Source organism: Temnothorax americanus, unplaced genomic scaffold (assembly GCF_048541705.1).
Source record: "Temnothorax americanus isolate GAGA-0224 unplaced genomic scaffold, ASM4854170v1 Scaffold40, whole genome shotgun sequence".
In the NCBI taxonomy this organism is placed as follows: Eukaryota; Metazoa; Arthropoda; class Insecta; order Hymenoptera; family Formicidae; genus Temnothorax; species Temnothorax americanus.
The window spans coordinates 842,951-869,873 of record NW_027509548.1 but is presented as its reverse complement, the minus strand read 5'-3'; the positions used below and the strand labels follow the sequence as shown (position 1 = coordinate 869,873).

The 26,923-nt window shown below is 42.2% G+C and overlaps 4 protein-coding genes across 7 annotated transcripts in view; 3 read left to right on the top strand and 1 right to left on the bottom strand.

The window, feature by feature from the left end:
* LOC143902849 (UDP-glucosyltransferase 2-like) overlaps positions 1-26,923 on the top strand; it is a 153,046-nt gene that overhangs the window by 40,981 nt on the left and 85,142 nt on the right. The window lies entirely within an intron of this gene.
* On the top strand, positions 2,837-4,849 carry LOC143902819 (uncharacterized). Its single transcript, XM_077415999.1, has 2 exons — positions 2,837-4,634; positions 4,712-4,849. Exon 1 carries the CDS (start codon positions 3,556-3,558, stop codon positions 4,561-4,563), a length of 1,008 nt encoding a protein of 335 aa, XP_077272125.1. The 5' UTR covers positions 2,837-3,555; the 3' UTR covers positions 4,564-4,634; positions 4,712-4,849.
* Positions 8,727-10,964, bottom strand: LOC143902818 (uncharacterized). Its single transcript, XM_077415998.1, has one exon. The coding sequence runs from the start codon at positions 9,918-9,920 to the stop codon at positions 8,727-8,729; it is 1,194 nt and encodes a 397-aa protein (XP_077272124.1). The 5' UTR covers positions 9,921-10,964.
* On the top strand, positions 10,973-11,614 carry LOC143902820 (uncharacterized). Its single transcript, XM_077416000.1, has one exon. The coding sequence runs from the start codon at positions 10,988-10,990 to the stop codon at positions 11,600-11,602; it is 615 nt and encodes a 204-aa protein (XP_077272126.1). The 5' UTR covers positions 10,973-10,987; the 3' UTR covers positions 11,603-11,614.

The window sequence follows — 26,923 nt, the reverse complement described above, 5'->3', positions numbered from 1 at the left end:
TTGAATAGATTTAAACTACAAAATTATTAGGAACAAAGCTAAATTACAATTTTTATTACGCTGTAGAAATCACCATGTCTTTCCATCGCATCTTATACATATGTTCAGGAATAATTTGCGAGTATCTCACTACAAATCCGTGCGAAGAATCGAGTGGTTAGTGCACATTCTTAGAACGGACAGTTTAAAAATCGAGATATTTGATTCTCACAGATGTTTGGATGACCTTAAAAGAAAGTTACTATCCTGTTTCCTTTATAATTGTTTACCTATATAAATATTTGGCAACCGATTATTTCACATCACGCTAGAGAGCGTTTGAAAATTTTAAATATAAATTAACATCCTTACACGAAAAGAAACTCGAGTGGTTGTTAGAATCTGAGAAAATTAAATTTTGTTATAAAATTAAACCTATTGAATTCTCGTGCAATAATGCAGAGAATTTGTCTCATGTTAATATTCCCACCGAAATCTCATTGTTGTTACAGCTCGGTGATAATTTTAGTTTACCGTTTTTTATTAATAAGAAGAAAGCCATACATGAGTTTATTAAAGATATGGAAAGTAATGGAAGAGTAAACATACGATTGACAACCAAATTAGAATTCGTAACGTGGCGATACCTCAGTTTTCCAGATTCTTACAAAAAAGACCACACACTACACCGATCGATCGTCGTCTCATTGCAAGGTATAATTCCACGATTCAATTCCAAAGAAACAACCGGGATGTTATCTTTACAAGGGCTGATAAAGGTAATGTCACTGTAGCATTAAACCAGAATGAGTACATTCAAAAAATGAAAATAATGGCTAGTGACAAAGATACTTATGAAGTGATTAAAAGAAATCCGTCAGCCAGAATTGAAAGAGAATTAAACGCGCTTATTAAAGAATGGTTACTGAAAAAATATATCTTCAAGAAAGAATATCTCTTCCTGCACTCCAGCGATTCTATACTTCCCAAAGCTTATAGTCTTCCAAAAATTCATAAAAAGAATGTTCCTTTTAGAATAATAGTCTCATCGGTTAACACGGCCTTTTATAATTTTGCATCGTATTTGCAGAAAATTCTAGCTGACAGTATACCAAAACCTAAGAGTCACGTAAACAATAGTTTTGAATTGTGCACTGACCTATCGAAGATAAGATTGCAGAAGTCTGAGATTCTCGTTTCTTTGGACGTCGTGTCCTTATTCACTAACGTTCCTTCCGAGTTGGTTGTGGAGGGCATAAAAAAAGAGGTGAAAGTATATAAAAACCAAGACGAGGTTAACTCGTGCGGAGTTTATCACTGCTGTAAAATTTGTTTTGACTTCTACCTTTTTCACATTTAACAATGTCATCTACAAGCAGACGTTTGGTTCTCCAATGGGCTCCCCTTTGTCTCCGACAGTGGCTGACATTGTCATGGAGGATTTGGAAGAAAGGGTTCTGGGCGCATTGGATATCCGACCGTCGTTTTATAGACGCTATGTGGATGATATTGTTATGAAGATTTCTAAGAATAGCGTTCAAGATGTTTTGGATTACTTTAATAATTATCACGACAGACTTAAATTCACAATTGAGTACAAAGTTAACCGCCAACTTAGCATTCTGGATTTATTGTTAATTGTTAAAAATGACACATTTATAACAGATTGGTTTCATAAAGAAACTTTTTCTGGGAGGCTATTGTCCTTCTATTCGAATCATCCTATTCAACACAAAATAGGAACTATTTATAGTATGGTTGACCGAACAATTATATTGTCTCATCCTAGTTTTTACAACAAAAACTTAATATTTGTCATTAATGTATTGCTTGGAAATGGGTATCCCATCGATTTATTATTCTCGCATATCAATAAAAGACTGAGAAAACTTCAATCTATAAAGAACAATAATATAGACGATGATTCTGAACGTTCGCAAAAAGTGGAAAGTTTTATTGTTATGCCTTATTTAAAAGATACTTCTGAAATTATCACCTCAGCGGTCATTAAATCAGAAAATTCCGTGGGATACCGTATTCTAAACAAATTAAACAGCATCATAAAAGTCCAAAAAAATAAGAGCGCTCAATCGTCGAAGAATAATGTTATTTATAAAATCTGTTATAAGAATTGTGATGCCTCTTACGTCGGTCAAAACAAAGAGACAACTACGTACTAAAATAAAAGAACATCAAGCTAATATTAGATTAGATGCGTCCAAGCATTCGGTAGTTTCAAAGCACATTACCAAATTTAATCATGCTTTCGACTGGGACAATGTGGAGGTCTTAGAGGTGGAGCATTATTATAAAAAAAGATTGACTGCAGAAATGATACACATCAAAAGAGCAGCCTAACGGCATAAATTCTAACAAGGACACAGAATTATTAAACGAGGCTTATTTTGATATGTTGAGGCTGTTGTCATAAATAAACATACTAATAACAATTATTACTGGTTGCTCTGCCCTTGCGATGTGGATGGTTTCTTAGTCGTCTGCGATCTTTAGCTACGAACACCCGCTCCTGTTTGACGATGGAAAGAATTCGCTTGCGTTCCGTTGCTCTGCCCTTACAATGTAGTAGGTATACAATGAGGATTCTACCCCCGGGTGGTGCTCGAGGGTGGTGAGGGGCGGGGGGGGTACCGCACGCGGGGGTACCGCGGGGGGGGGGTACCGCGTCTTCGGCCGCCGCGGGGTGAGGGGGGGGGTACGCGTCTTCAGGCGCCGCGGGTGAGGGGGGGGGGTACCGCGTTTTCGGGCACCGCGGGGTGAGGGGGGTAACGCGTTTTCGAGCGCCGCGGGGTGAGGGGAGGGGGTACCGCGTTTTCCGGCGCGGCGGGGACGGGCGGACCGCATTTTCCGGCGGTTTACCGCGTTTTCCAGCGCCGCGAGAGTCCGCGTTTCGGGCACCGCGGGGGAGGGGTCGGCCGCGTCGGTTAGCGTCACACGGCGCGCTCCCGCTCGCGTCAGCTCTCCCCCGTTCGCGCGCGTCTTCTCGTTCGCGCGTTCTCTCTCCCGCCCGCATCATCTATCTCCATTCACCTCTTCTTACCTATCCTCTCTCACTTGCATCATCATATCTCACTTGCCGTCTCCACCATTCGCCTATCTATTCGCGTATTATTTGTCTCCCGCTCGCGGTCATTCCTCTTCGTAGCTCGTATTCATGTCCTCTCTCAACAGTATCTTAATTCTTGAATAATTCTCATTAATTTATTTAAATAACACGTGCAAAACTGCAAATTTTGCAAACAGCGCCGATGTATGGCTGATGGCTGCTGCAATGCTACGGATCAATTCATCATAAGTCAATGACATGGTACCTTTTTTCAAGAACATGTCGCAACACGTCTCGCGATGATTTCATCGAACACGTGCAAAACTGCAAATCTTGCAATTTTTCGGTTAGCGCAAATGTACGGATGCTGAGATCACGGTGATATGTTACAAATCAAACGATGCATCATTAGTGAGATATAAAATGACAAATCTGGGGGTACGCTCAGTAGTCGAGAATTGAAAGTCGTGAGTACAACAAATTGTGTTAGAAAGAGGAACGTGTAATAACATATGGAGCAAGAGTTGTTGGAGCAATCCACCCTATTAAATTCGCGGGAAGAATTTACCGCGTGGGAGCAACGATGTGACGAATTTATCGAATCGTTGGAAGAACAAGGCCGAATTAAACGACCGCGATTATCGATCAGTCTCAAACAGTCATTGATCGCTCGTATTGCCCGAATCGAAGGTCTGAAAGACTCGGTACGTCAACGTTTCGTGCATGTGGGTGCAGGATACAGTGCGAGTGAGACAGGACTCAGATGGCGCGAGATAGATACGGCTTTTGAAAGTCGTATACTGACTGGTGCGGTAATAAATTCCAAACACATCGAACCTCGTCAATTTCTCGAAGATGCGAGAGAAATTGTACTCGATCGTGTGCGGAACGTCATGCAACGACAAGACAATGTAAAGATTAATACAATGTTTAATGGTGAATTTGCTGCGGGTGACAAACGCGCGAATAAAAGTATCGCTACGAGAAACTGTGAACTATTTCGTACGTCCGATCTGCAAGAATGGTACGTGTCGCGCGTTATCGAGCCTACTCTAGCATCGCTGGAGGAATTCCAGGAACGTGATAGCGGATGGGCGTTGTCGCGTATACACAATTTGACTGTTAACGTAAATAATTATAATCCATTGCACGCGGGGTGTTTTGTGGAAATAACGCTAGAAATTAAAATGAAGAGAGCGGTGATAAACGTGCGATCAAGGGGCAATGCATGTTTCGCATGGTCAGTGACGGCTGCTCTGCATCCAGCCGAGAGACATGCAGAACGGGATTCATCGTATCCTCATTACACGTCGGTGCTAAATCTCCAAGACATTGAATTTCCAATGACGTTGAATCAAATTAAAAAGTTTGCAAATCACAACGATATATCAATCAACGTGTACAGCATCGAGAAAAACAAGGAACTTGCAATCCAGCCAATACGGCTCACCGACCGAAAGATGGACAGACATGTAAATTTGCTGTACGTGCATGACGACAACGTGGGACATTTTGCGTGAATCAAGAACCTATCCCGCCTCGTGAGCTCGCAAGTGAACAAGAATAGGAACAAAAAATACTTTTGCGATCGGTGAGTATACATCCTAATAAAAATAAAAATAATTTTTACGAGAAAGATGTATAAAAAAAATTTTTTATTATTTACAGATGTTTGCACTACTTTTACACAAGCGAGAAATTGGAAGCCCACACCGTCGACTGTCGGCAGATGAACGACTGCGCGATCAAGTTACCGAGCAATAACGACAAGCGGTTGGCCTTTAAAAATTATAACAGGAAGGAACGAGTTCCATTTATCATATACGCCGACCTGGAATGTACCCTGGAGAAGATGGAAGCGGATCCGGAAACGTCGGGGTACACGTATATCAATATCATCGCGTATTTAGCATAGGGTACTACGTGCGTTGCTCGTACGACGAGTCGTTGTCAATGTATCGGTTTCGTCGCGATAAGGATTGCGTCTCGTGGTTCGCCGAGGAGCTAAGACGTTTAGCTCACGACGTAAAGACTATTTTGTCCACTAATGTACCCATGGTGGATTTTACGCGAGACGAGTGGGAAAAATTTAACAGCGCGACGCACTGTCACGTGTGCGAGAAACCGTTCGAGCCAGACGACGTGCGAGTACGCGATCATTGTCATCTGACGGGTCGATACAGAGGTCCCGCGCATTCAAATTGCAACTTAAATTACAAAGATTCACATTGCATACCCGTAGTTTTTCACAATTTATCGGGCTACGACGCGCATTTTATTATCACAGAAATAGCTACAGCGTACGAAGGACGTGTAGACTTACTTCCAATCACAAAAGAAAAATACATTTCGTTTACGAAAAATGTTCAAAGCACCGAAGATAAAGATAAGAAAAATTGGGTCAAATTGCGATTTATCGATTCATACAAGTTTCTCACCGCTAGTCTCGACAAATTGGCATCTTATCTCAGCAAGGATAAACTGCGAATATTACAACGCGAATTTTGTAAATTATCCGCAGAAAATTTTGATTTGCTGACACGAAAAGGCGTATTTCCGTACGAGTACATTGACTGCGTCAAAAAGTTGGAGGACTCGTGCTTACCACCGCGCGACTCGTTTTACAGTTCATTGACAGGTGACACCGTATCCGAGAGCGATTACGCGCACGCCGTCAAAGTCTGGCAGCGGTTCTCCATTCGAACGCTCGGTGACTACAGCGATTTATATCTCAAAACCGATGTCTTGCTGTTGGCCGATATCTTTGAAAATTTTCGCGATAGCTGCGTCGCGAGTTATGGACTCGATTCCGCGTATTATTACACTCTACCGGGTTTTACGTAGGACGCTATGTTGAAGCATACGCGTATCAATTTCGAATTGCTCACCGACATTGACATGGTCATGTTTATCGAACGCGGTATACGCGGTGGCCTGAGTCAATGTTCAAACAGATACGCGCGGGCCAACAAGTACACGCAGTCGTACGATCCATCGAAACCGTCGTCGTACCTGATGTATTTCGATGTAAACAACTTGTACGGCTCGACAATGTGTCAACCATTGCCTTACGCAGATTTTCAATGGGTCGACGACGTAACCGATTTTAATGTTATGGATATCGCGTTGGATTCCTCGATAGGCTATATTCTCGAAGTCGACTTGGAGTATCCGCAACATCTTCACGACGCGCACACTGACATACCGTTCTGTCCGACGCGCGATAAACCACCCGGTAAGCGGCAGGACAAACTCCTCGCAACATTATACGATAAGAAACGTTATGTCATACATTATCGCAACCTGCAGCAGTGCATGCGCCACGGTCTCCGTATAGCAAAGATTCACCGCGCATTGAAATTCGCGCAATCTCCATGGCTTCGCAATTACATAGAACTTAATACGAAATTTAGAACATTGGCCAAGAATGATTTCGAGAAAAATTTATACAAATTGATGAACAACGCTGTGTTTGGCAAAACCATGGAGAACGTGCGCAATCACGTTGACGTGCGACTCGTGACTCATTGGGAGGGTAGATACGGCGCGGAGGCACTGATCGCGAAACCAAATTTTCACAGTCGAAGCGTCTTTTCGGAGAATCTAGTAGCAATAGAAATGCGAAAACTCGAGATGAAGTTCGACAAACCAATCTACGTGGGTATGTGAATCCTCGATATATCCAAGACATGTTTGTATGAATTTCATCACGAGTACATGTTACCGTTGTATCGCGACAAGTGTAAAGTCATGTACACTGATACGGACAGTCTCATTTATGACATTGAGTGCGACGATGTGTACGATACCATGAAGCGTGACATTCATAGATTTGACACTAGCGATTACGCGATCGATAATGCGTATGGTATCCCACTCGCCAATAAAAAAGTTCCGGGTTTGATGAAAGACGAAAATAACGGTGCGATAATGACCGAATTCGTCGGGCTTAGAGCAAAGATGCCTTGCGAGTGGACGGTAAGAAAGATACGAAGAAGGTTAAAGGTGTCAAGAGTAACGTCGTAGCGCGTACTATAAAGTTCGACGATTACACGCGGTGTCTGCGCGACGAAATTGAAATGACGCGACAGCAGGTATGCATAAGGTCCAAACTACACGAGGTATACACCGTGTCTGAAACAAAAATAGCTCTAAGTCCGTACGACGATAAGCGATACATTATACCCGGTTCTACCGAGACGCTGCCATGGGGGCATTATAAAGTACCATTGTAAATATATATAACATTGTAAATACATTCGGATATTTATGAAAATTAATGACTCATTTGTATGTATAATATGTTTTTATTTTGTAATAAATTTTTACAATACATTATTCTTGTGTATCCATGAATTGTGTGAATTATCAAATCCTAACCACTTTACATAAACCTCATCCCCCCTTTTGCGCAAAACTTTTTCAACGAGATACACGTCGGGATTAGCAACGCGATGTAACTCGTATTCGTAGAAGCCACCGGCGACGGATTTTCCGCAGGAATCTTCCAACAGATACGTCACGGGATTAGTTTTCTGCACTTTGACGATTCTAAATACTTCCGTGGTCCAATTTGGCGTGTATCCTTTTTCGAAGATTGTCTTGAATTTACTCACACGTACCGAGTCGCCCACTTTAAATCGCGCGGGAGCAGCGATCTTTACGTGACTGTACACCGTTGTTAGGAGCTTGTCGGCGATCGCGGGGGTAACATCGATGGGCCGCATGCCGATAGTTCGATGCTTTCGCGCGTTGTAATCCGATACGAGACCCGACAGCGAGTCGATCCATTTGTAATTTCCATTGCGCGTAAACATTTTCCACATGTCATTCTTGAGCGTGCGATTAAATCGTTCGACGACCGATGCCTTCATTACGGAATAGGTCGAATAGTGATTGATATTATGTTTCTTCAAGAGTTTCTGCACGTTTGCGTTGTAAAATTCTTTCCCCTTGTCAGTCTGCAGATTTTTCGGACATCTTCCACCGTCTCGAATTATTTTTGCAATCGCCGTAGTAACCTCGGTTCCGCTCTTGGCCTTGAGCGGTACGGCCCATGCGTGCTTGCTCAGCACGTCGATAATGGTGAGTATGTAGTGGTGGCCTCTGTTGAATCGCGTGTATGGACGCATCTCGACCACATCCGCCTGCCACAGGTCATCGTATCCGCGCACTATGACGCGTCTTCGCGAAAAATTTCTTCTCGCAGGAGCGTGTAATTCTTCCACCAGCCGCCGTTTTTCAGCTGATTGCTTCTTACTAGCCATGACGATGACGCGCAACTGACGCAGAGATCAGATGTACGTTCTTATCTATTCGCGATGATTTACAATTACATCTTGAATCATCTTTTGAAGTTCGTTTAGGGTAATTTGCATGTTATTCTGGAATGCGACCATCATTCTCTCGATTTCATCCTGTCGATCTTTTAAAATTTGCACGCTCTGCTGCACGTAGCGTTTATTGGCGGCATCGCCATCATCTACAGGCGGCGCTATCCGTCGAATCTTGCGCGATTTCGCGTCAAAGTCGGTGGCGACCACGCAAAGAGCGTTATCGCGCACGTAACTTCTGATTAATCCGCTCCATTGATAGTACGGTTCCGCACCGCCTCTTCCGAGCGATATACCAAACTTGTTGATCGGCATTTCGATGATGATTGAATGACTCGTCGACGCGCGGTTTAATTTATAATAAGTCCAGCTTCGCGAAATTCCTCGATAATCGACAGGATCTCGTTATCGTGACCGTTGTGACCCGCTAGGCGCGAAGCTTCGAGCAATCGGAGACGGTCTACAAGCTCGTTGGGGTCGTCCCAATGAACATACTCGATCTTGTTGTCGTTTAATGTCATGACACGTGGTATACCTTTTTTACCCGAAATCGGCGATGCAATTATATTTCTGTACTTGTTGTCGTTTAATGTCATGGCACGCGGTATACCTTTTCCAGCATTTTTACCCGAAATCAACGGTGCGATTATATTTCTGTACTTGTATCCCCTGTTGCCATTTAATCGAGCGTGAGCATCGTGATTGCGTTTATGAGCATTCGTCATCAACAGAATGCTCTTGTATTTTTGCATGTCATCCTCCGTGTAGATCTCGTCATTGGGAATTTTCTTAAAGATTAACTCGTAAAGACCGCGTGTGCCTGCGTATCGTATGTCGTCAATAATTACGTTGTCCGCGTTGTCCACGTCAAAACGCTTATTACCGAGCATCATTCCATCGTTACTGAAATAAACGCCGTACACGGTGTCTATACCGCTTTCTTGATCGCCGCTCAGAACAGCCACGACGTACTTTTGGCTCAATGGACCCAAGTGATCTCTCAATGTTTCTCGATCCTCAGATGTTTGCAACTGCTGTCGAACAGACGTCACGAGTGAGTCATCAGTGGTTTCGAAAACATCCTCGTTTGCGAGTGATTCGAGCACTGTGGGTTGTACGGAAGAGGTTATCGGCGGTTCATTCGGTGGAGCAACTTTTGATCGTTTCGATTTACGCGGTTGTAAAATTTTAGTTATTTCGCTCAAATTAGATGGCACATTTATCGACCGTTTCAACGTAACCGGAGTTGAAGCCATTACAGAGTCGTTAAACGAGGCGTTTGGTCGTTTTCGTTTGACCTTTGGCTCTTCGTCTTCCCACGTCGTTTCATTCTCAATCTTTGACACGTCAGATTCTTTGCCAACGGTGTTTTCGGCAATCTGTCTTAGAGGCTCGATGATAGGCTTAAAGTGTCTCTCCAACGCGATATCTTCCTCCATTTTGCCTGTTTTCAAGGCGTGATACTTTTTGCGAATCAAATCGCTCGTTTTCGCAATTTGATTTGCTATCCTCTCGCGCTCTCTAATCTCCTCGCCGTTGTCCATGTTGCGATAACGTTGCTCAATCGACGCGTCGACAACAACTAACCGCGTTACGGTATTGCAAAGTCGTTAAATCCTTTTCTGTATCGACCATTCGAAATCGCGCTGTCCTTGTCTGAATCCATACTTTTGTCGCCAACACGTATCACACAATTTACAGAAATCTTCGTAAGACATATCTGTGTTGACGTGATTGTTGTATACGTGTTTCAGATTGGTACCATCCTGTTTAAACATAATCAATAAATTCGCGTTGTCGCGTATAAGATGCTTCGGTATCTTTGCATACGTCTGACAAAGATAGAAGGAATCAACGTCCGCGTGCCGGCCCATTGCAAAGTATTTTCTTATCGTATCCTGCTTGTCGCACGCCACGTCATCAAAGATAAAAATAGAATTCGGGAGCGCCTCGCTCGGCGGAATGACGTCACTGTTATTCGAGAATGTAAAGTAACCAATCTCTTCTATCGGTGTTAATATATTCTCCAATTTTGATATTTCGGTTGTTGCAACGATTTCGAGTACACGTACACGTTCTCGAAACGCACACAGTGCGGAGTTTCCAGCAAGCTTATCAAGACGTTTGTCTTGCCGCAATTCGACGGACCGCAGATGATACCGCGTATAGAAATCGGTAGCACGTCTCCATGTTTGCGCACCTCTTTCGTTAACTGCATCCTATCGTCAAAGTTTGTCACTTTGATCGTCCGCGATTGTAGTACAAACCGCATTTTATCTCCCCTCCACAACGAATGAAAAACAGTATCGAGAAAGCAGACCTATTTATAGAGGCGCGTAGAGCTGATATGCTCAGTCGTTAAAATGTTTCTGCTCATGTCGGATAACAGCGATATTTACGATTTAACCGCCGAGCAGTTGAAGTATATACCAAAGGTCATTCTACTAGGAGAGTTTTATAATTACATAGATTATTTGTGGGATAAGCTGCCCGAACATATCAAGACAGATTCGGAGGTTCAGCAATATCGTCGCTGTTTGATACATTATAATTTGCTGTGTCAGCAAACGCACATCGACGGTCCGCCGCCGCTGATAAAAAACTGCGGCGAATGCCGCCGAAGATAGGTCGAGGTCTGTTGAATCGCGCGATAAACGCGCTTCCGATTGAATTACACATTCCCGGCTATCAATTTTGCGGTCCGGGAACTCATTTAGAAACACGATTGGCAAGAGGTGATCGAGGTATTAATCCATTGGACGCAGCGTGTCGCAAACACGACATAGCCTACTCGCGTAGCAACGATCTCACAGAACGACACGTGGCCGACAATATACTCGCCGCGAAAGCGCGAAAACGTGTCACCGCGAAAGATTCGACTCTTGGAGAGAGAGCTGCAGCTACAGCCGTCTGGGCAGCCATGAAGGCTAAGACGAAACTCGGTATGGGTTTGAAAACGAAGAAAAAGAAGAAAAACAAGCGAATACTTCCGGTAGCGAAACGCGGTGGTATCCTGCCGATCCTACTGTTGTTGGGGGTTCTCGGTTCGTTGGTCGGCGGAGCGGCGGAAGTTGCAAAGGCCGTGAACGATAACAAAGCCGCGCGGCGTCAGCTGGAAGAGATGCAACGTCACAATCGCGCCATGGAACGTCACGGACTTTATCTCGCTCCATACAAACGCGGACAGGGGGTCTCGAGAAAAAAAAAAACGTCGAAGAAAAGCTAAAAATTCCCAAGGGTGTAACTACCAACGTACAACTGCAACAATTGGCAAAACGTATGCGCGTTCCATATTTTAGAGGTATTTTTATGCGCGACTCGTTACCGATCGGCGATGTACGTCGAAACGAGAGCGGTATTGTGAATTTGGATAATGCTGAGGGACCGGGTACTCACTGGGTGGCGTACGCGAAAAGGGGAGGTTGTGCCATATATTTTGACAGTTTTGGCAATCTTCGACCGCCGAGAGAATTGGCGCAGTATCTGAAGAACAGTGTGATAGAGTACAATCGCACTCCTTATCAGCGATACGATCAGAGCAATTGTGGACAACTGTGTCTGCGCTTTCTACGGTTGGTTGATAATCAATTTAAAGACCGGCGTTGCGCTGTTTGATCTCAGTATTCATTCAAACATGTCACTGACATTTACGCTCACCGGCAAGAGCAGCATCCTCGCGGTAAGCTACTTTCCCGCCGTGGATTTGAGCGATGGCAATTACGAGCTCGGTCTGACAGATTTTGAAACCTATCACACGATACCGAATGTAAATTCGTCGAACAATAAATTCTACTATGACGACGATGACAAGGAGATTACCGTTCCCGAAGGATCGTACGAACTGCGTGATATAGACGTGTATCTGAGACGCGCCCTTTTATGGGACCAATCCGATAATGTCTCGACAAACGAAGATGGAGAGCACCCATTGATTATTATTCGGGCTAATAACAATACGATGAAGAGCGAGATCAAATGTGCTTATCGGATAAATTTCACAAAACCAAACAACATTGGATCGCTGCTGAGATTTTCAACGAATCGCGTGCTGGAGCCGCGACAATGGTACGAATCGAATGTTCCTATAAATATCATCAACGTAAACATCATTCGCATAGAGTGCAACGTGACCGCGGGTGCGTACAGCAACGACAAGTACGTGCACACGATACACGAGTTTTCACCGAGTGTGCCTCCAGGATATAAGATATCGGAAACGCCGGCACGAATCATTTACCTTCCGATCATTGTACGGAGCATTTCGGACTTGACGCTTCGCGTCGTGGATCAGGACGGTCGATTGATTGATTTTCGCGGAGAAGAGATTATCGTTAGATTGCATGCACGAAGACGACAGCGGTAACGTGAGATGCTCGTACTGAACGAAGCTGAGCAGGTGCAACAGACGAGAAACAAAATTAGAGAGACAATTCGATCGCCAAAGAAGAAACTCACTGCGTCGAACGTTGAATTTTTGAAATCATTGGGTTTCGTCGTACGAAATGGCTAATATCTTAAACATTGTAGGTGAACCAATCTTTGACGATAGCGTCGTCAAGATTGAGACACACACGTACAATCCGTACGCCAACACAACGTTTGGACATAACGATGAGATAAAAATACCCATACAACAGCAGGATTTATACACGTTGCCGTGTGAAAGCTTTCTCTACGTTGAAGGAAGATTGACGATAAAAAAAAGGAATGACGAGTCTCAGGCAACGCTTGCAAATAATTGTGCGGCGTTCATGTTTGATGAAATTCGATACGAGCTCAACGGTGTGGAGATGGATCGCAACAGAAACGTTGGAATAACCAGTACCATCAAGAACTACGTATCGCTATCGTATAACGATTCTCAAATCTTGCGGAATGCTGGATGGGACGTTACATCGAGCATACCTGAAGGATACTTCAACTTTTGCGTACCGCTCAAGATGTTGCTAGGCTTTTGCGAGGATTACAAACGCGTCGTTGTTAACGCTCGTCACGAATTAATTTTGATACGAGCGCGTAGCGATAACAATTGCATTGTAGGAAATCCGGCGACGGAGCCGGAAATTGAATTGTTTAAAGTACAGTGGAGAATGCCTCACGTCACATTAAACGAGGTCAATAAGCTATCCATGCTACGGGCTTTGGAAAGCGGACGATATCTTAGTGTTAGTTTCCGTTCGTGGGATCTGTACGAGTACCCAATGTTGCAGAGCACGACCAAGCATTCGTGGGCCGTCAAAACGGCGACTCAGCTGGAGGAGCCGCGGTACGTTATCTTTGCGCTGCAGACCGGCCGCAAGAATATCATGTCGCAAGATGTTAGCGTATTCGATGACTGTAACTTGACCAATGTGAAACTTTATCTAAACTCTGAATTTTATCCGTACGATGACTTGAATCTAGATTTTGGCAAAAATCGATACGCCGTCCTTTTCGATATGTACGCGCGTTTTCGTAAAGCTTATTACGGATACGACAGCTTCGATACGCTTTGCAGCGTGTATACATTCCTAACGGAAGGACCTTTTGTCGTCATTGATTGCTTGCGACAAAACGAATCTGTCAAGAGCGCCACCGTGGATGTGCGAATAGAATTTGACTGTAAAGAGAATGTACCGGCAAATACTACAGCCTATTGTCTCATCTTGCATGATCGTGTAATCAAATACTGTCCGTTGTCGAACGTAGTGCGCAAAATCATGTAAATTGCGATATCAGCAGATATTGCGATATAAGAGATACATATGTAGCGCGATAAGATACAGATTGCTTTGTCGTTTCGTTATGATCGTACCAACGTTTGTCGATCTGCAAGGATTCACCGTCGGGATGAAATTTGTCGTAAAGGAGGTGGCGGTGCTGAGAAACGGGACCGTTTTGGCGCATTATATTTTTACATGCCCCATGCCGTGGAGTCTCCTCACGAAATCCGATAAGTCATGCGCTTCCTGGTTGATAGCAAATCACCATGGACTTCGATGGCAGGATGGAAACGTGCCGTACAGCATGGCGAAACACCTAATTACATCAGCCGTGGTTGGAGAGGGTGACGAGACGTCGACTCTTGTGTACGTCAAGGGATGTCAGAAACGAGAATGGCTGGTGGATCTGCTTGAGAATTATGCGAAAAAAAACCTAAACATTGAGACTTTGGACGTAGATTACGTAGATATCGAATCTTTAAACAATCTAGATATTACTAATACTATACGATGCGGAAAACATGTTAAGAATTGCGCACTACAAAATGTATTGAAAATATTTAACTGGTGGTCGCAACGCCAGAAAGAATTCTGATTTTTTTAAAATAAACTATATATGTATATGTATCAATGTTACGTTTTATTTCCTTTTACCACATAGTTGTTTTAAAGATGTTTTAAGTGCATGATAATTGTTTTAAAGATGTTTTAGTTGTTTGATAGTTGTTTTTAACGATGTTTTAGTTGTTTGATAGTTGTTTTTAAAGATGTTTTAGTAACGTTTGATAGTTGTTTTAAAGATGCTTTAGTTGTTTGATAGTTGTTTTAAAGATGTTTTAGTTGTTTGTTAGTTGTTTTAGTTGTTTGATAGTTGTTTTTAAAGATGTTTTAGTTGTTTGATAGTTGTTTTTAAAGATGTTTTAGTTGTTTTAAAGATGTTTTAGTTGTTTGATAGTTGTTTTAGTTGTTTTTAAAGATGTTTTAGTTGTTTGATAGTTGTTTTTAACGATGTTTTAGTTGTTTAATAGTTGTTTTTAAAGATGTTTTAGTTGTTTTTAAAGATGTTTTAGTTGTTTTATTTGTAACTATTTTACGGCGGAAATGTATCATCGACAGATGTAATGCGGCAAATATCTTGCGTAAAGTTTATGATGAAAATTCGATTATTGATTGCGAACTGTTGGCTTACGCTTTAGATACTATTGTGTATAATGCGCTACATGACAAATAAAAATGTATATAATATAGTAAAAAATTTAAATTATTTTTTCTTTTCGTTTACCGTTTCTCCTATTCCATGTCATTAGAATTACGCTGCGATATTGTCCTCAGATTTATTTAAATAAATTAATGAGAATTATTCGAGAATTAAGATACTGTTGAGAAAGGACATGAATACGAGCTACGAAGAGGAATGACCGCGAGCGGGAGACAAATAATACGCGAATAGATAGGCGAATGGTGGAGACGGCAAGTGAGATATGATGATGCAAGTGAGAGAGGATAGGTAAGAAGAGGTGAATGGAAATAGATGATGCGGGCGGGAGAGAGAACGCGCGAACGAGAAGACGCGCGCGAACGGGGAAGAGCTGACGCGAGCGGGAGCGCGCCGTGTGACGCGGACCGACGCGGCCGACCCCTCCCCCGCGGTGCCCGAAACGCGGACTCTCGCGGCGCTGGAAAACGCGGTAAACCGCCGGAAAATGCGGTCCGCCAGCCCCCACCGCGCCGGAAAAACGCGGTACCCCCCTGCCCCCGCCGCGCCGGAAAACGTGGTACCTTCTCCCCTCACCCCGCGGCGCTCGAAAACGCGGTACCCCCCTCACCCCGCGGCGCCCGAAAACCCGGTACCCCCCCTCACCCGCGGCGCCCGAAGACGCGGTACCCCTCCCCGCGGCGCCCGAAGACGCGGTACCCCCCCCCTTCCCCCCGCGGCGCCCGTAGACGCGGTACCCCCCCCCCCTCACCCCGCGGCGGCCGAAGACGCGGTACCCCCCGTGCGGTACCCCCCCGCCCCTCACCCCCCCCTCGAGCACCGCCCGGGGGTAGAATCCTCATTGCATACCTACTAATGGGAATGTTTTCTCGGTCGTCTGCGATCTTTAACTACGAACACTTGCTCCTAATTGACGATGGAAAGAATTCTCTTGCGTTCCTGTGGTACCGACCGCTTATGTAAGTCCACCTTTACGAGTCAAACTCAATTATTAAATTCGCGTGTTCCTATAGATTTTCAAAATTTGATTTAGTTGCCACTAAGAGGGTCTGGCGACAATGGCTTTTGTTCGCACCAACCTCATGGACGCACATAAGCATTGCAATGTAATGGACTACCGATTTAGCGTTAAATTTGACTAACATTCGACAATAAATCGAGTGTGTGAAGTTGGCCCCCCCAAATGATCCAAATATAGTTCTGTTTAGAGTTCTGAATTCTTTCGGACAATAGGAAGAGTTCCTGATAAGTTTTAAAAAGAGTTCTGGCGATTAAAATAACGAAAACACCTTTTGAAAAAAGGGGGGCCAACTTCACGATTTTTTAAATCAAATTTTGAGATTGAATAGTTCTGAATGGTCTAAACGCTTCATTTTGCGATTATCTAGAGTTCCTAATACACAAAAAATTTTTTTGGTTAATTAAAAAACAAAAAAAAATTTTGAAAATTTGATTTTAAAATCGAGTAGTTCTGAATGCCTTAAACGTTTTATTTTGCAATTACCTAGAGTTCCTGATATATAAAAAAATTTTTAGTTTAATTAATAACAATTTTTTGGCAAAAGAAAATTTTTAATCATCTCTCGTTTAAATATCGATTATCTTGCAAATCGTTAGCTTAATCGCTTTGAACCATAAAACTTTTCGTCACAACTCGTCGAAAAATGTCCAAAAGTCCTATCAGAACTATTCGGTACTCCAAAAAAATTTTCAAAACCGGGGACTTAGAAAACTTTCAATCATCTCTCGATCAAATTTCGGTTATCTTGCAAACCGTTGGCCTAATCGCTCTGAGCCATAAGACTTTTCGTCACAACTCGTCGAGAAATGTCCAAAAGTCCCATCAGAACTATTTGGAACTCTAAAAAAATTTTCGACCTCGGGACTTGAAAAACTTTCAATGTCTGTAAAGTTGGTCCGTTTTTTTCAAAATTCGGAAAAATTTGTTGGAGTTCTGGATTCTCCAGCAAGAGTTCTAGAGTTCTCTATGAATTTTAGAAAAAGTTCCGTTAATTAAAATGACAAAAACACAATTTAAAAAATGGGGAGTTAACTTTACGGCGCCTCATTTTTAAAAAAATAAATTTTTTATAGTAGTTCCGGATAGATTTCGATGAGTTCTAAAGTTCCCAATAGATTTTATAGCGCTACGACCAATAATTCAAAAGTTACAGCCCTTTAAAGTGCCCTATTTCGAAAGATTTCTAAGTCCCTAAGGGTAAATTTTTTTTTCAAAAATTGGCAGTTCCCGCGGGAGTTCTTGTCGCCCCCCGAAGAGTTCTATCAAAAACTATCAGGATCCGAAGCGCTGCGACCAATATTTCAAAAGTTACAGCCCCTCAAAGTACCGCAACTAAAAAATATTGTAATTTTTTTTTAGGGGGGGGGAAATCCGCAGTTCTCGCTGGAGTTCTGGTGGCCCCCCGAGAAGTTCTATCGAAAACTATTAGGTTTCAAAACGATTCGACCAATATTTCAAAAGTTACAGCCCTTCAAAGTACCGCAACTAAAATTAAAAAATTATTTTACCGGAGTTCTCGCTGGAGTTCTGGTGGCCCCCCCGAGAAGTTCTATCGAAAACTATAAGGGTCTGAAACGCTCCGACCAATATTTCAAAAGTTACAGCCCTTCAAAGTACCGCAACTAAAATTAAAAAATTATTTTACCGGAGTTCTCGCTGGAGTTCTGGTGGCCCCCCGAGGAGTTCTATCGAAAACTATAAGGGTCTGAAACGCTCCGACCAATATTTCAAAAGTTACAGCCCCTCAAAGTACCGCAACTCGAAAATACTCTAAATCCCGAGAAGAACTCTAGAACTCTTGCTGGAGAATCCAGAACTCTAACTTTTTCCGAATTTTGAAAAAAGTGGACCAACTTTACAGACATTGAAAGTTTTTCAAGTCCCAAGGTCGAAAATTTTTTTAGAGTTCCGAATAGTTCTGATGGGACTTTTGGGCATTTCTCGACGAGTTGTGACAAAAAGTCTTATGGCTCAGAGCGATTAGGCCAACGGTTTGCAAAATAACCGAAATTTGATCGAGAGATGATTGAAAGTTTTCTAAATCCCGGGGTTGAAAATTTTTTTGGAGTACCAAATAGTTCTGATAGGACTTTTGGACATTTTTCGACGAGTTGTGACAAAAAGTCTCATGGTTCAAAGCGATTAGGCTAACGATTTGCAAGATAATCGATATTTGAACGAGAGATGATTGAAAATTTTCTTTTGCCAAAAAATTGTTATTAATTAAACTAAAAATTTTTTTATGTATCAAGAACTCTAGGTAATTGCAAAATAAAACGTTTAAGGCATTCAGAACTACTTGATTTTAAAATCAAATTTTCAAAATTTTTTTTTGTTTTTTAATTAATTAAAAAAATTTTTTGTGTATCAGGAATTCTAGATAATCGCAAAATGAAGCGTTTAGACCATTCAAAACTATTCAATCTCAAAATTTGATTTAAAAAATCGTGAAGTTGGCCCCCCTTTTTTCAAAAGGTGTTTTCGTTATTTTAATCGCCAGAACTCTTTTTAAAACTTATCAGGAACTCTTCCTATTGTCCAAAAAAATTCAGAACTCTAAACAGAACTATATTTGGATCATTTGGGGGGGCCAACTTCACACACTCAATAAATCGTAGCGCCGGATCGTATCCGAGTCCTTTATTTGTAATTTGACGTTATTTATGAAATTGCGGTTCTGAGGAAGGCCAAGTATGGCCGAAACGTAAACCAATTTGTTTGTAATTTGTAATTTGAATATATAAATTTTAACACCTATTATTGCTCAAAATTTGACCTTTTTTAATTGTTTTTGCTGTATGCTTCATCGAGCGTAATTTTTTCGTTATTTAATAAAATTATAACTAAAATATTTTAATTTAAAATTGGTTTAAAAATGGTATAATGTCTGAAAAGAAAAACGCTGGAACTCTCGTTAGGTTAAGTGGACTGTATTCTCATAATGTATAAACTCGGTAAGAACTTCGTTAAACATATCGGATTACCATAGCAAAATGACGAAACACTTATGATATTCAGACAAGTAATGTGAATATAGGTTAGATCAATGCGTATAAATATATTTATAGTAATAAGTGATTATTATCGAGTGTTATAGAGGAGTAATGTTCCTTCAAACAACGTTTAAAAGTATAGTCTTTTAATGAACTAAACATAAATGAATACTGGATTTTAAGAATAGTCTTATATATAAGGTGGACTAGAAATGCGCTATTTACGCATTAATCCTCGTAAAACATAATGGTATTTATACATAGCTATCCGAGAGAACTTATATTTACAAGGCGATAATATGCTTATGTACTTAAAAGTACTCTTTCTAGTACGATCGTATATTGAATTAAGGTAAAATCTGGTGCACCGAATTACTATGAGATTAATTGTTTAGGATTAATTATCTAAGAAGTTAACATTTTAACGCCTCAAGGACTTCTTAATGGTAATATAAACAACGCAAGAAATGTTAAAGATGACTCGTTATTTAAACGCTTTCAGAAGGCAAGATGATTTTCTCGGTCACCACAGTTCTGCAACCAAAGATCGAGAATGACTGTAACGATATTACAGTCGTCGTAAAGCTCAGTCGAATAATCTCTGAATGTAATTCAGAATACGGTGACTTACCTCGCAAAGTAACAACGACTCGTGTTACAGTAGCATATTACATGCGTAATATCCTTTAATCACGTAATTGGCCGGCAAGGAATGGACAATCACGTAGTTTGGTAATGGCCGTTGTATTGTTAATGGCCGTCGTAGAGAAAGTCCTTTCTTCCTTCCTTTCTTCCTTCGTTTATTTACAAGAGATCCCCTCTTGTGGTATGTAATGTTCCGTGTATTTGATGGATTCTCATCTCTTGGTTGTACGACTCAAGAACATTTACAATCAGTATATATTCGCAGTATCGTTACAAGATATTTCGGAAGCTTCACTCGAAACGTTTTATCGTGAAGGAGACTCGACGACTTCTGTCTCTGCCAGACGCCGTCTACCAGCGGCGGTAGCGCGTTGTAATCTCGTGTTATGCGCAGTGATTAGTGCGCATCGGTCTTCTAGCCGTGCGGCGGCGGTGGGCCGTTCTACGGCCCGGCGTAGGGCACGGCCCTTAGCTTCTCTTTTACTCTCTCTCTCTATCTCTCTCTTGTGTGTGCTTCTAGCGCGCGTGTGTGGGTGTATGTGTATGCGGATGTAGGTGTGTTTACGGAGTCGGGAGCTCTGTTCTACGAGCTAATTCTTTCTTTCTTAAACAAAATTAATAAAAGAGAATAAAAAATATAAGATGTTGCAAAATAAATTTTTCACAAAAATGGTGATTTGTGTTTTGTGCCAAAATGTACAAGTGTGAGGACAATTTTTTTAAAATTTATTACAATAGAAGAAAAAAGATAATTTGTTAACAGTTGAAGTGCTTTGTTTAGTCCGAAGAGTCCAAGCGTACTTGTATATGTAAGAAATATTCTTAATTCTTCTTGTGCTTTGTGCGAAAATGTACATGTATGAAAATAATTTTTAAGCTCCACTACTAACACCATTAAAAGCACCATTTAAAAAAATAGTTTATTAAGAGTTGAGGCCTAGATTGCTTTAATGCGCAGTATTTGCGCCTATTTGAAATATATATAAGAAAAAATTGTTTCCTCAACTTGTGCAAAATATATATAAATGCGGGGACAACTCATCAATAGAGTTGAGAAGTTACGCGTTATTTGTAAAGACATTATACCGGTACTTTTATAAACAAGAAATTTTTAAATAAGAACAGTAAGTTTGGAAGTGTGATGAATATTTGTATATAAAAAACACATATCTATATAGGAGAACCCGGGGCATAATATAGGACATGGTCGATATCTTCTTTTACAGAAATGCTGCCATGTAAATAAAATGTTTCAAAATTATTACTCTTAAATGTTTCTAACGGTGTGTTGTTATCAGTTTTAATATTATTTTTAGCTAAAAGATGCTACAAATTGTTTAATGCGTTCGCTGTGCTCTTCGCGATTCAGTTATTACAGTTCTTTTGATGCATATGCATAAGATAAACAATGATAAAATTCTACTTTTTATTCCTGTACATACATTTACGTTATTAAATGATCTTTTCTTGTCAATTTAGTGAAGTATCTGTGTAAATAACGATTATCTGTAATGAGTTATATTACTTAAAGTAAACTTATACATTTTTTGAGCATAACGATGCATTAGTCCGTAAAGCATAATGACCTTGTGTTCTTAAAATTTTTTATTTTTTTCATACGCTATCAGTAAATACCTATGTTATGTTGCGCAATATTGATGCCAAAGATTATTATACCATCACATTTTTTTATTTTGATTTAATTTATATTTTAATAAGAAAAATGTATAGTGTAATAAGAGAAGTGTTATTAAATAAACAATTATATTATTAAATAAAAGGGTAATAATACACTTCTACATATATTGCGTGTTCTAATAAATCACTTTTAAGAGATTTTGAACATTAATAAACAAGTTTTATGAGGTATTTCCGCATAAAATGCATAATAAAGAAAACTCACGCTTTCAATATAAAATAACAATTTGATCCTTTCAAACTTTTCTTTTGCAGTAAAACTTGTATTATTTTATAGTGGATATTTCAAAGAATATTTTGGTGCAAGACCAAGTTCATTTATTTATATTTAATATGTTGTAAACTTATTTAAACCTTAGCGTTCCCATTATGCCCCGGGTTCCTCTACCATATGCTGACTTCTTAAATGTGCACACAGTGTCGGAAAAGTACGTGTTAGTAGGTGGCTGCGCGTAGAGATGTCGCAGTGTAGAGTGAAGTAACATGGCGGGCGAAGAGAAGACACGTTTGTTCGCGCTCGTCATAAGAAATTTATATTTTGTTCAAGCAAAGTATATCAAGCATAAAATTGTTACGTAATTCCCGCACCCATCACAACCCGGGTGCGTACAAGTGGTCCTTCGAGCCGGATTCCGGTATAATCGGCCGGATGCGGCATAGCAACGTAACGTGCGTCGAACCGGCAGTGGAAAACGCACACAAGTATTTGCCAGCAACGCTGTCGAAATTATCCAGCAGAGGTAGTTCAGCAGGCAAGTACTGAAAGCATCGTGAGTCTCGGTTATTGCGATAGCCAATCGACTGCATCAAGAAGCATTGACGCCTGAAACAACGGCAAGCACGAGAGAATAGTCAGGCTGTCTCTCTCTCTCTCTCTCTCTCTCTCTCTCTCTCTCTCTTTCTCTCTCGTGTGGCGGGCCCAGCAACGAAGGGCGCCAACGGATACTCACTGGTGCGCAAGGCCGAGCCTGAGGAAGCGGATTCGCGCGCTTGCAGACGACACAGAGGGCGTTTGCACGGCGGCGATCTCACCAGACACTCACTCGTGCGCAAGGCCGAGCCTGAGACAGCGGATTCGCGCGCTTGCAAGCAGCACAGGGCGCTTGCACTGCGGCGATCTCACCATCACGTAGCCACGTGATACGACACACGAGCCCACCGGTATTCTGCGAGGATCGAGGTTAGGATCGACGAGGGTCAGCCATGCTGTTACTACGAGTCGAGCACCATCTACTACGTTTACACGAGCGTTACTTCTGTATTAACTTACGATAATTTACCCGTTTACGCGGAGTAAATTATCGTAAGTTACTACAAAATCCCGTTTACGCAAAGGAAAATCCCGTTTACGCGAACGAATTATCGTAAGTTACTACAGAAGTAACGCTCGCGTAAAAGTAGCGATCGTTCCACAGACAGCTCTACGACTTGGCAACGAGGATCACAGCAGCATCCGAGCATGCGCTAAGCGTATCGAGTATAGCAATCTAAGCATAACCTGTAAGTCCGTTCCGTTACTAAAGATCGTGTCAAGTTAACGTAGCTTCACGATGGCAAACGAGCTAACCTCTCTTAGGCGTGCGCAAGGTACGTTTAAGTCCCGTCTTACGGGTTTCGAGACATTTCTTGAAGGCTTTCGCGCGTCGGGCAATCCAATCAAGACTCTTGAAGTAAGAATCGAATTTATACAAAGCTTATGGCCCAATTTTAACGACACTCAGAATAAAATCGAGGATTTGGACGACGCGGATGAAGAACGGTATATCATACACGAACGGTATTATTCTTTAATCGGTCGAGCACGAGCTCTTGTCAATCTTGAGTGAGCACAGCATCAACAAATCAATCACGCGGGTAATCAGCAGCACAACAATGCCCACCTCAACGAAGGTGCCGGCCACACGCAGGATCTCACGGTTAAATTGCCGACAATGAGTCTTCCGGTATTTGACGGGAATCCTGAGCAATGGCTCCAATTTCGCGACAGTTTAATCGAAACAAACGTTAACCTATCAGATATTCAACGCATGTATTATCTGTGGTCGTCATTGAAAGGGCGTGCCGCGGAGGTCATTCAAGCACTCGAGTCTTCCGCAGCGAATTACGAAATTGCCTGGACGCTCTTGAAAAAGAAGTTCGAGGATAAAACCACGATCGCAAGTCGTCACTTACAGTTACTACTCGACATTCCCGTGATACAGAAGGAATCTGGGGGGCAGCTACGAAAAACATTAGACAGTATGTTGCGACATATTCGTGCTATTGAGCAGCTCGGGGCTAATACCTGGGACGCAGTAGTAATTCATCTTTTAACCTCAAAGTTAGACAGCATGACGCCACGCGAATGGCGTGTGCATGCAAAGGAACGGGAAAATCTCACAGTCGGCACTTTGACAGATTTTCTCGAGGATCGATGCCTCATTTTCGAACCGGAGAATATATAGCCAGAGGCGAATAAAACACAATCAGCAGCGCGATTGGAAGGGCGAGCGTCGTCACAACCGAATAAAACAACACAATCGAATTCTTTCGCGAATACAAGCGATGAGAAACAAGCGTCTCGCAAATGTGCGTATTGTAAAGAAGAATCGCATCTCATTTATTCATGCTACAAGTTCCGCGATTTAAGCGTACCGAAAAGACAAAGCGTAGTAAACGAGCTTAAACTTTGCCGTAATTGCTTGCGAAGCAATCATATCGCGGCAAATTGTATGTCGATTCATTGCAGAAAGTGCGAGGGTAAACATAACACGTTGTTACACCCTAACGATCAATCAGTAGAAGCGAACAATCAATCGAATAGTAGCAGCAATTCAGACACTAGCAAGGGTGTCGCTTTAACGTCAACAAGCATTCCAGAGCATTTCTCTCCTTACCGAGTCATATTGTCAACCGCAAGGGTTTGGATTCATGATAGGAGCGGAGCACGAGTCGAATGTAGAGTACTTTTAGACTCGGGTTTTCAGTTCAACTTTATAACGCGTGAGCGTTAGAGCTCCACGCATCAGCGGGTGCTGTTATACAATCTAAGCATACTGCGTATAAAACTAAGCGTCAATTTTTGATTATTGAACAAATAACCGAGAACCTGCCCATAGCAGAAGTCGAAATCGGTCATCTCAAAATCCCTCCTAATATAAATCTTGTTGACAGCACGTTTCACCTTCCAGGTAGGGTTGACGTGATATTAGAAGCAAGCATATTTTGGGATCTTCTTTGCATTGGCCAGATAAAACTGGGCCGCAATCAGCCAGTTCTCCAGAAGACGCATCTTGGATGGATAGCCGCTGGTGACATTACTCTAGTCACTCAATCGCCTACATCAATCAATTACATTACAGCAGACGCGGCACTTCAAAAGCAGGTCGAAAGGTTTTGGACGATAGAAGAGATCGACCGGGCGCCGGTGCGATCAAAGAGCGACGATTCGTGCAAACTCCACTTTCTGCAGACCTACAAACGGGACACAAGTGGACGGTTTATAGTCAGTCTACCATTCAGAGGGGACCCTAGCGAGTTGGGCAAATCCCGTAGTACCGCGGTGAAGCGATTCTACAAAATCAAACAGAAGCTAGAACGCGATCCTGAGCTCAAGGCAGCTTACGTCAAGTTTATGCAGGATTACGAATCATTGGGTCACATGACCGTCGTAAACGATACAACAAGTAACACCTCGCCGGTGTATTACATCCCACATAATGCCGTAGTTACCCAAGTTAACGGGCAGAATAAGCTTCGGGTAGTCTTCAACGCTTCTGCCAAGACAACTTCAGGAAAGTCTCTTAATGACATTTTGCAAGTCGGACCCACGAGCCAGCCAACGTTATTTGTAATCGTGCTGCGATTCCGACCAATTCGTACTAACAGCTGACATCGTGAAGATGTACAGACAAGTCGAGATTATCGAGAAGCAGAGAAATTTGCAGCGAATCGTGTGGAGACCAGCCAGCAGTTTACCATTACTGGATTACTCACTAAATACAGTTACATATGGCAAAACAGCCTCAGCATTCTTAGCAATTCGATCTATGCAGCAAGCAGCTCATGATGCGAAACAATCTCATCCGATTGCGAGTAAAGTCATATTGGAGGATTTCTGCGTTGATGATCTCCTCACCGGCGACGATGACATAAACGCACTTCGATCCTTGAAGACAGATCTCATTAAAATATTGGGATCAGCAGGCTTCACGTTGGCCAAATGGAACTCTAACAAACCGACTCTCCTCTCATCCAGTGTAGACAAGATTCCGCAACTATTAAACATCGGGGACGAAGTGAAAACTCTCGGTCTTTCGTGGGCTTCCCGCAAGGACACACTACAATATCGAGTGACCTTCAAAAACACAAAAGGTCGCGTCACAAAGCGCAAAGTACTATCGGTCGCGTCTCAGATCTTCGATCTATTGGGATTAGTGGGACCAGTCACTATAACTGCAAAGATCTTGCTCCAACGCATGTGGCAGTTAAATCTTACATGGGACGAATCACTTCCTAGCAGCCTACATTCTGAGTGGCTCAACTATCTCGAACAACTTCCTGCAATCAACGACATTTCTATCTCGCGCGTGGTTGTCTGAGGAAACCCCGTGCGCATTGAACTTCATGGGTTCTTCGATGCATCGGAAGCAGCCTATGGGGCTTGCGTATACTTACGATCGATCGATACTCAAGGAAGGATTACAATTCGGCTCTTATGCGCAAAGTCAAAGGTCGCGCCATTGAAAACAATCTGTGTTCCTCGACTGGAACTCCTCGCAGCTCTTCTGCTAGCAAAACTGGTTAAGCTAGTAATGGATACGCTATCATTAAGCATTCAAGCTCGCTTTTATTGGTGCGATTCAGAAATTGTTCTAGCATGGATATGGCGAACCTTATCAACGCAAAACTTTCGTTGCCAATTGGATCACGGAGATCCATCAATTAACAGAAAAGGACATGTGGCATCATGTAAAATCAGAGGACAATCCAGCGGACGTTATCTCCCGAGGAATGAACCCAAGTCAACTGAAGCATCTCCGTCTCTGGTGGAAAGGACCTGAGTGGTTGTGCGATCCTGCGGAGCATCATCACAAAACGATTCCCCCGGTAATCGGCGAGATTCCGAAAACCAAAGCATCCAGCACCACGTTCACGCAAATTTTCGAAGATAACGATATACTCAGTCGGTTTTCATCTCTTTCTAGACTGAAGCGAGTTATTGCATATTGCTTACGTTGGAAAGAACCAATCAAATCAAGTACTACGCGACAGATACGAACATTGAGCGTCA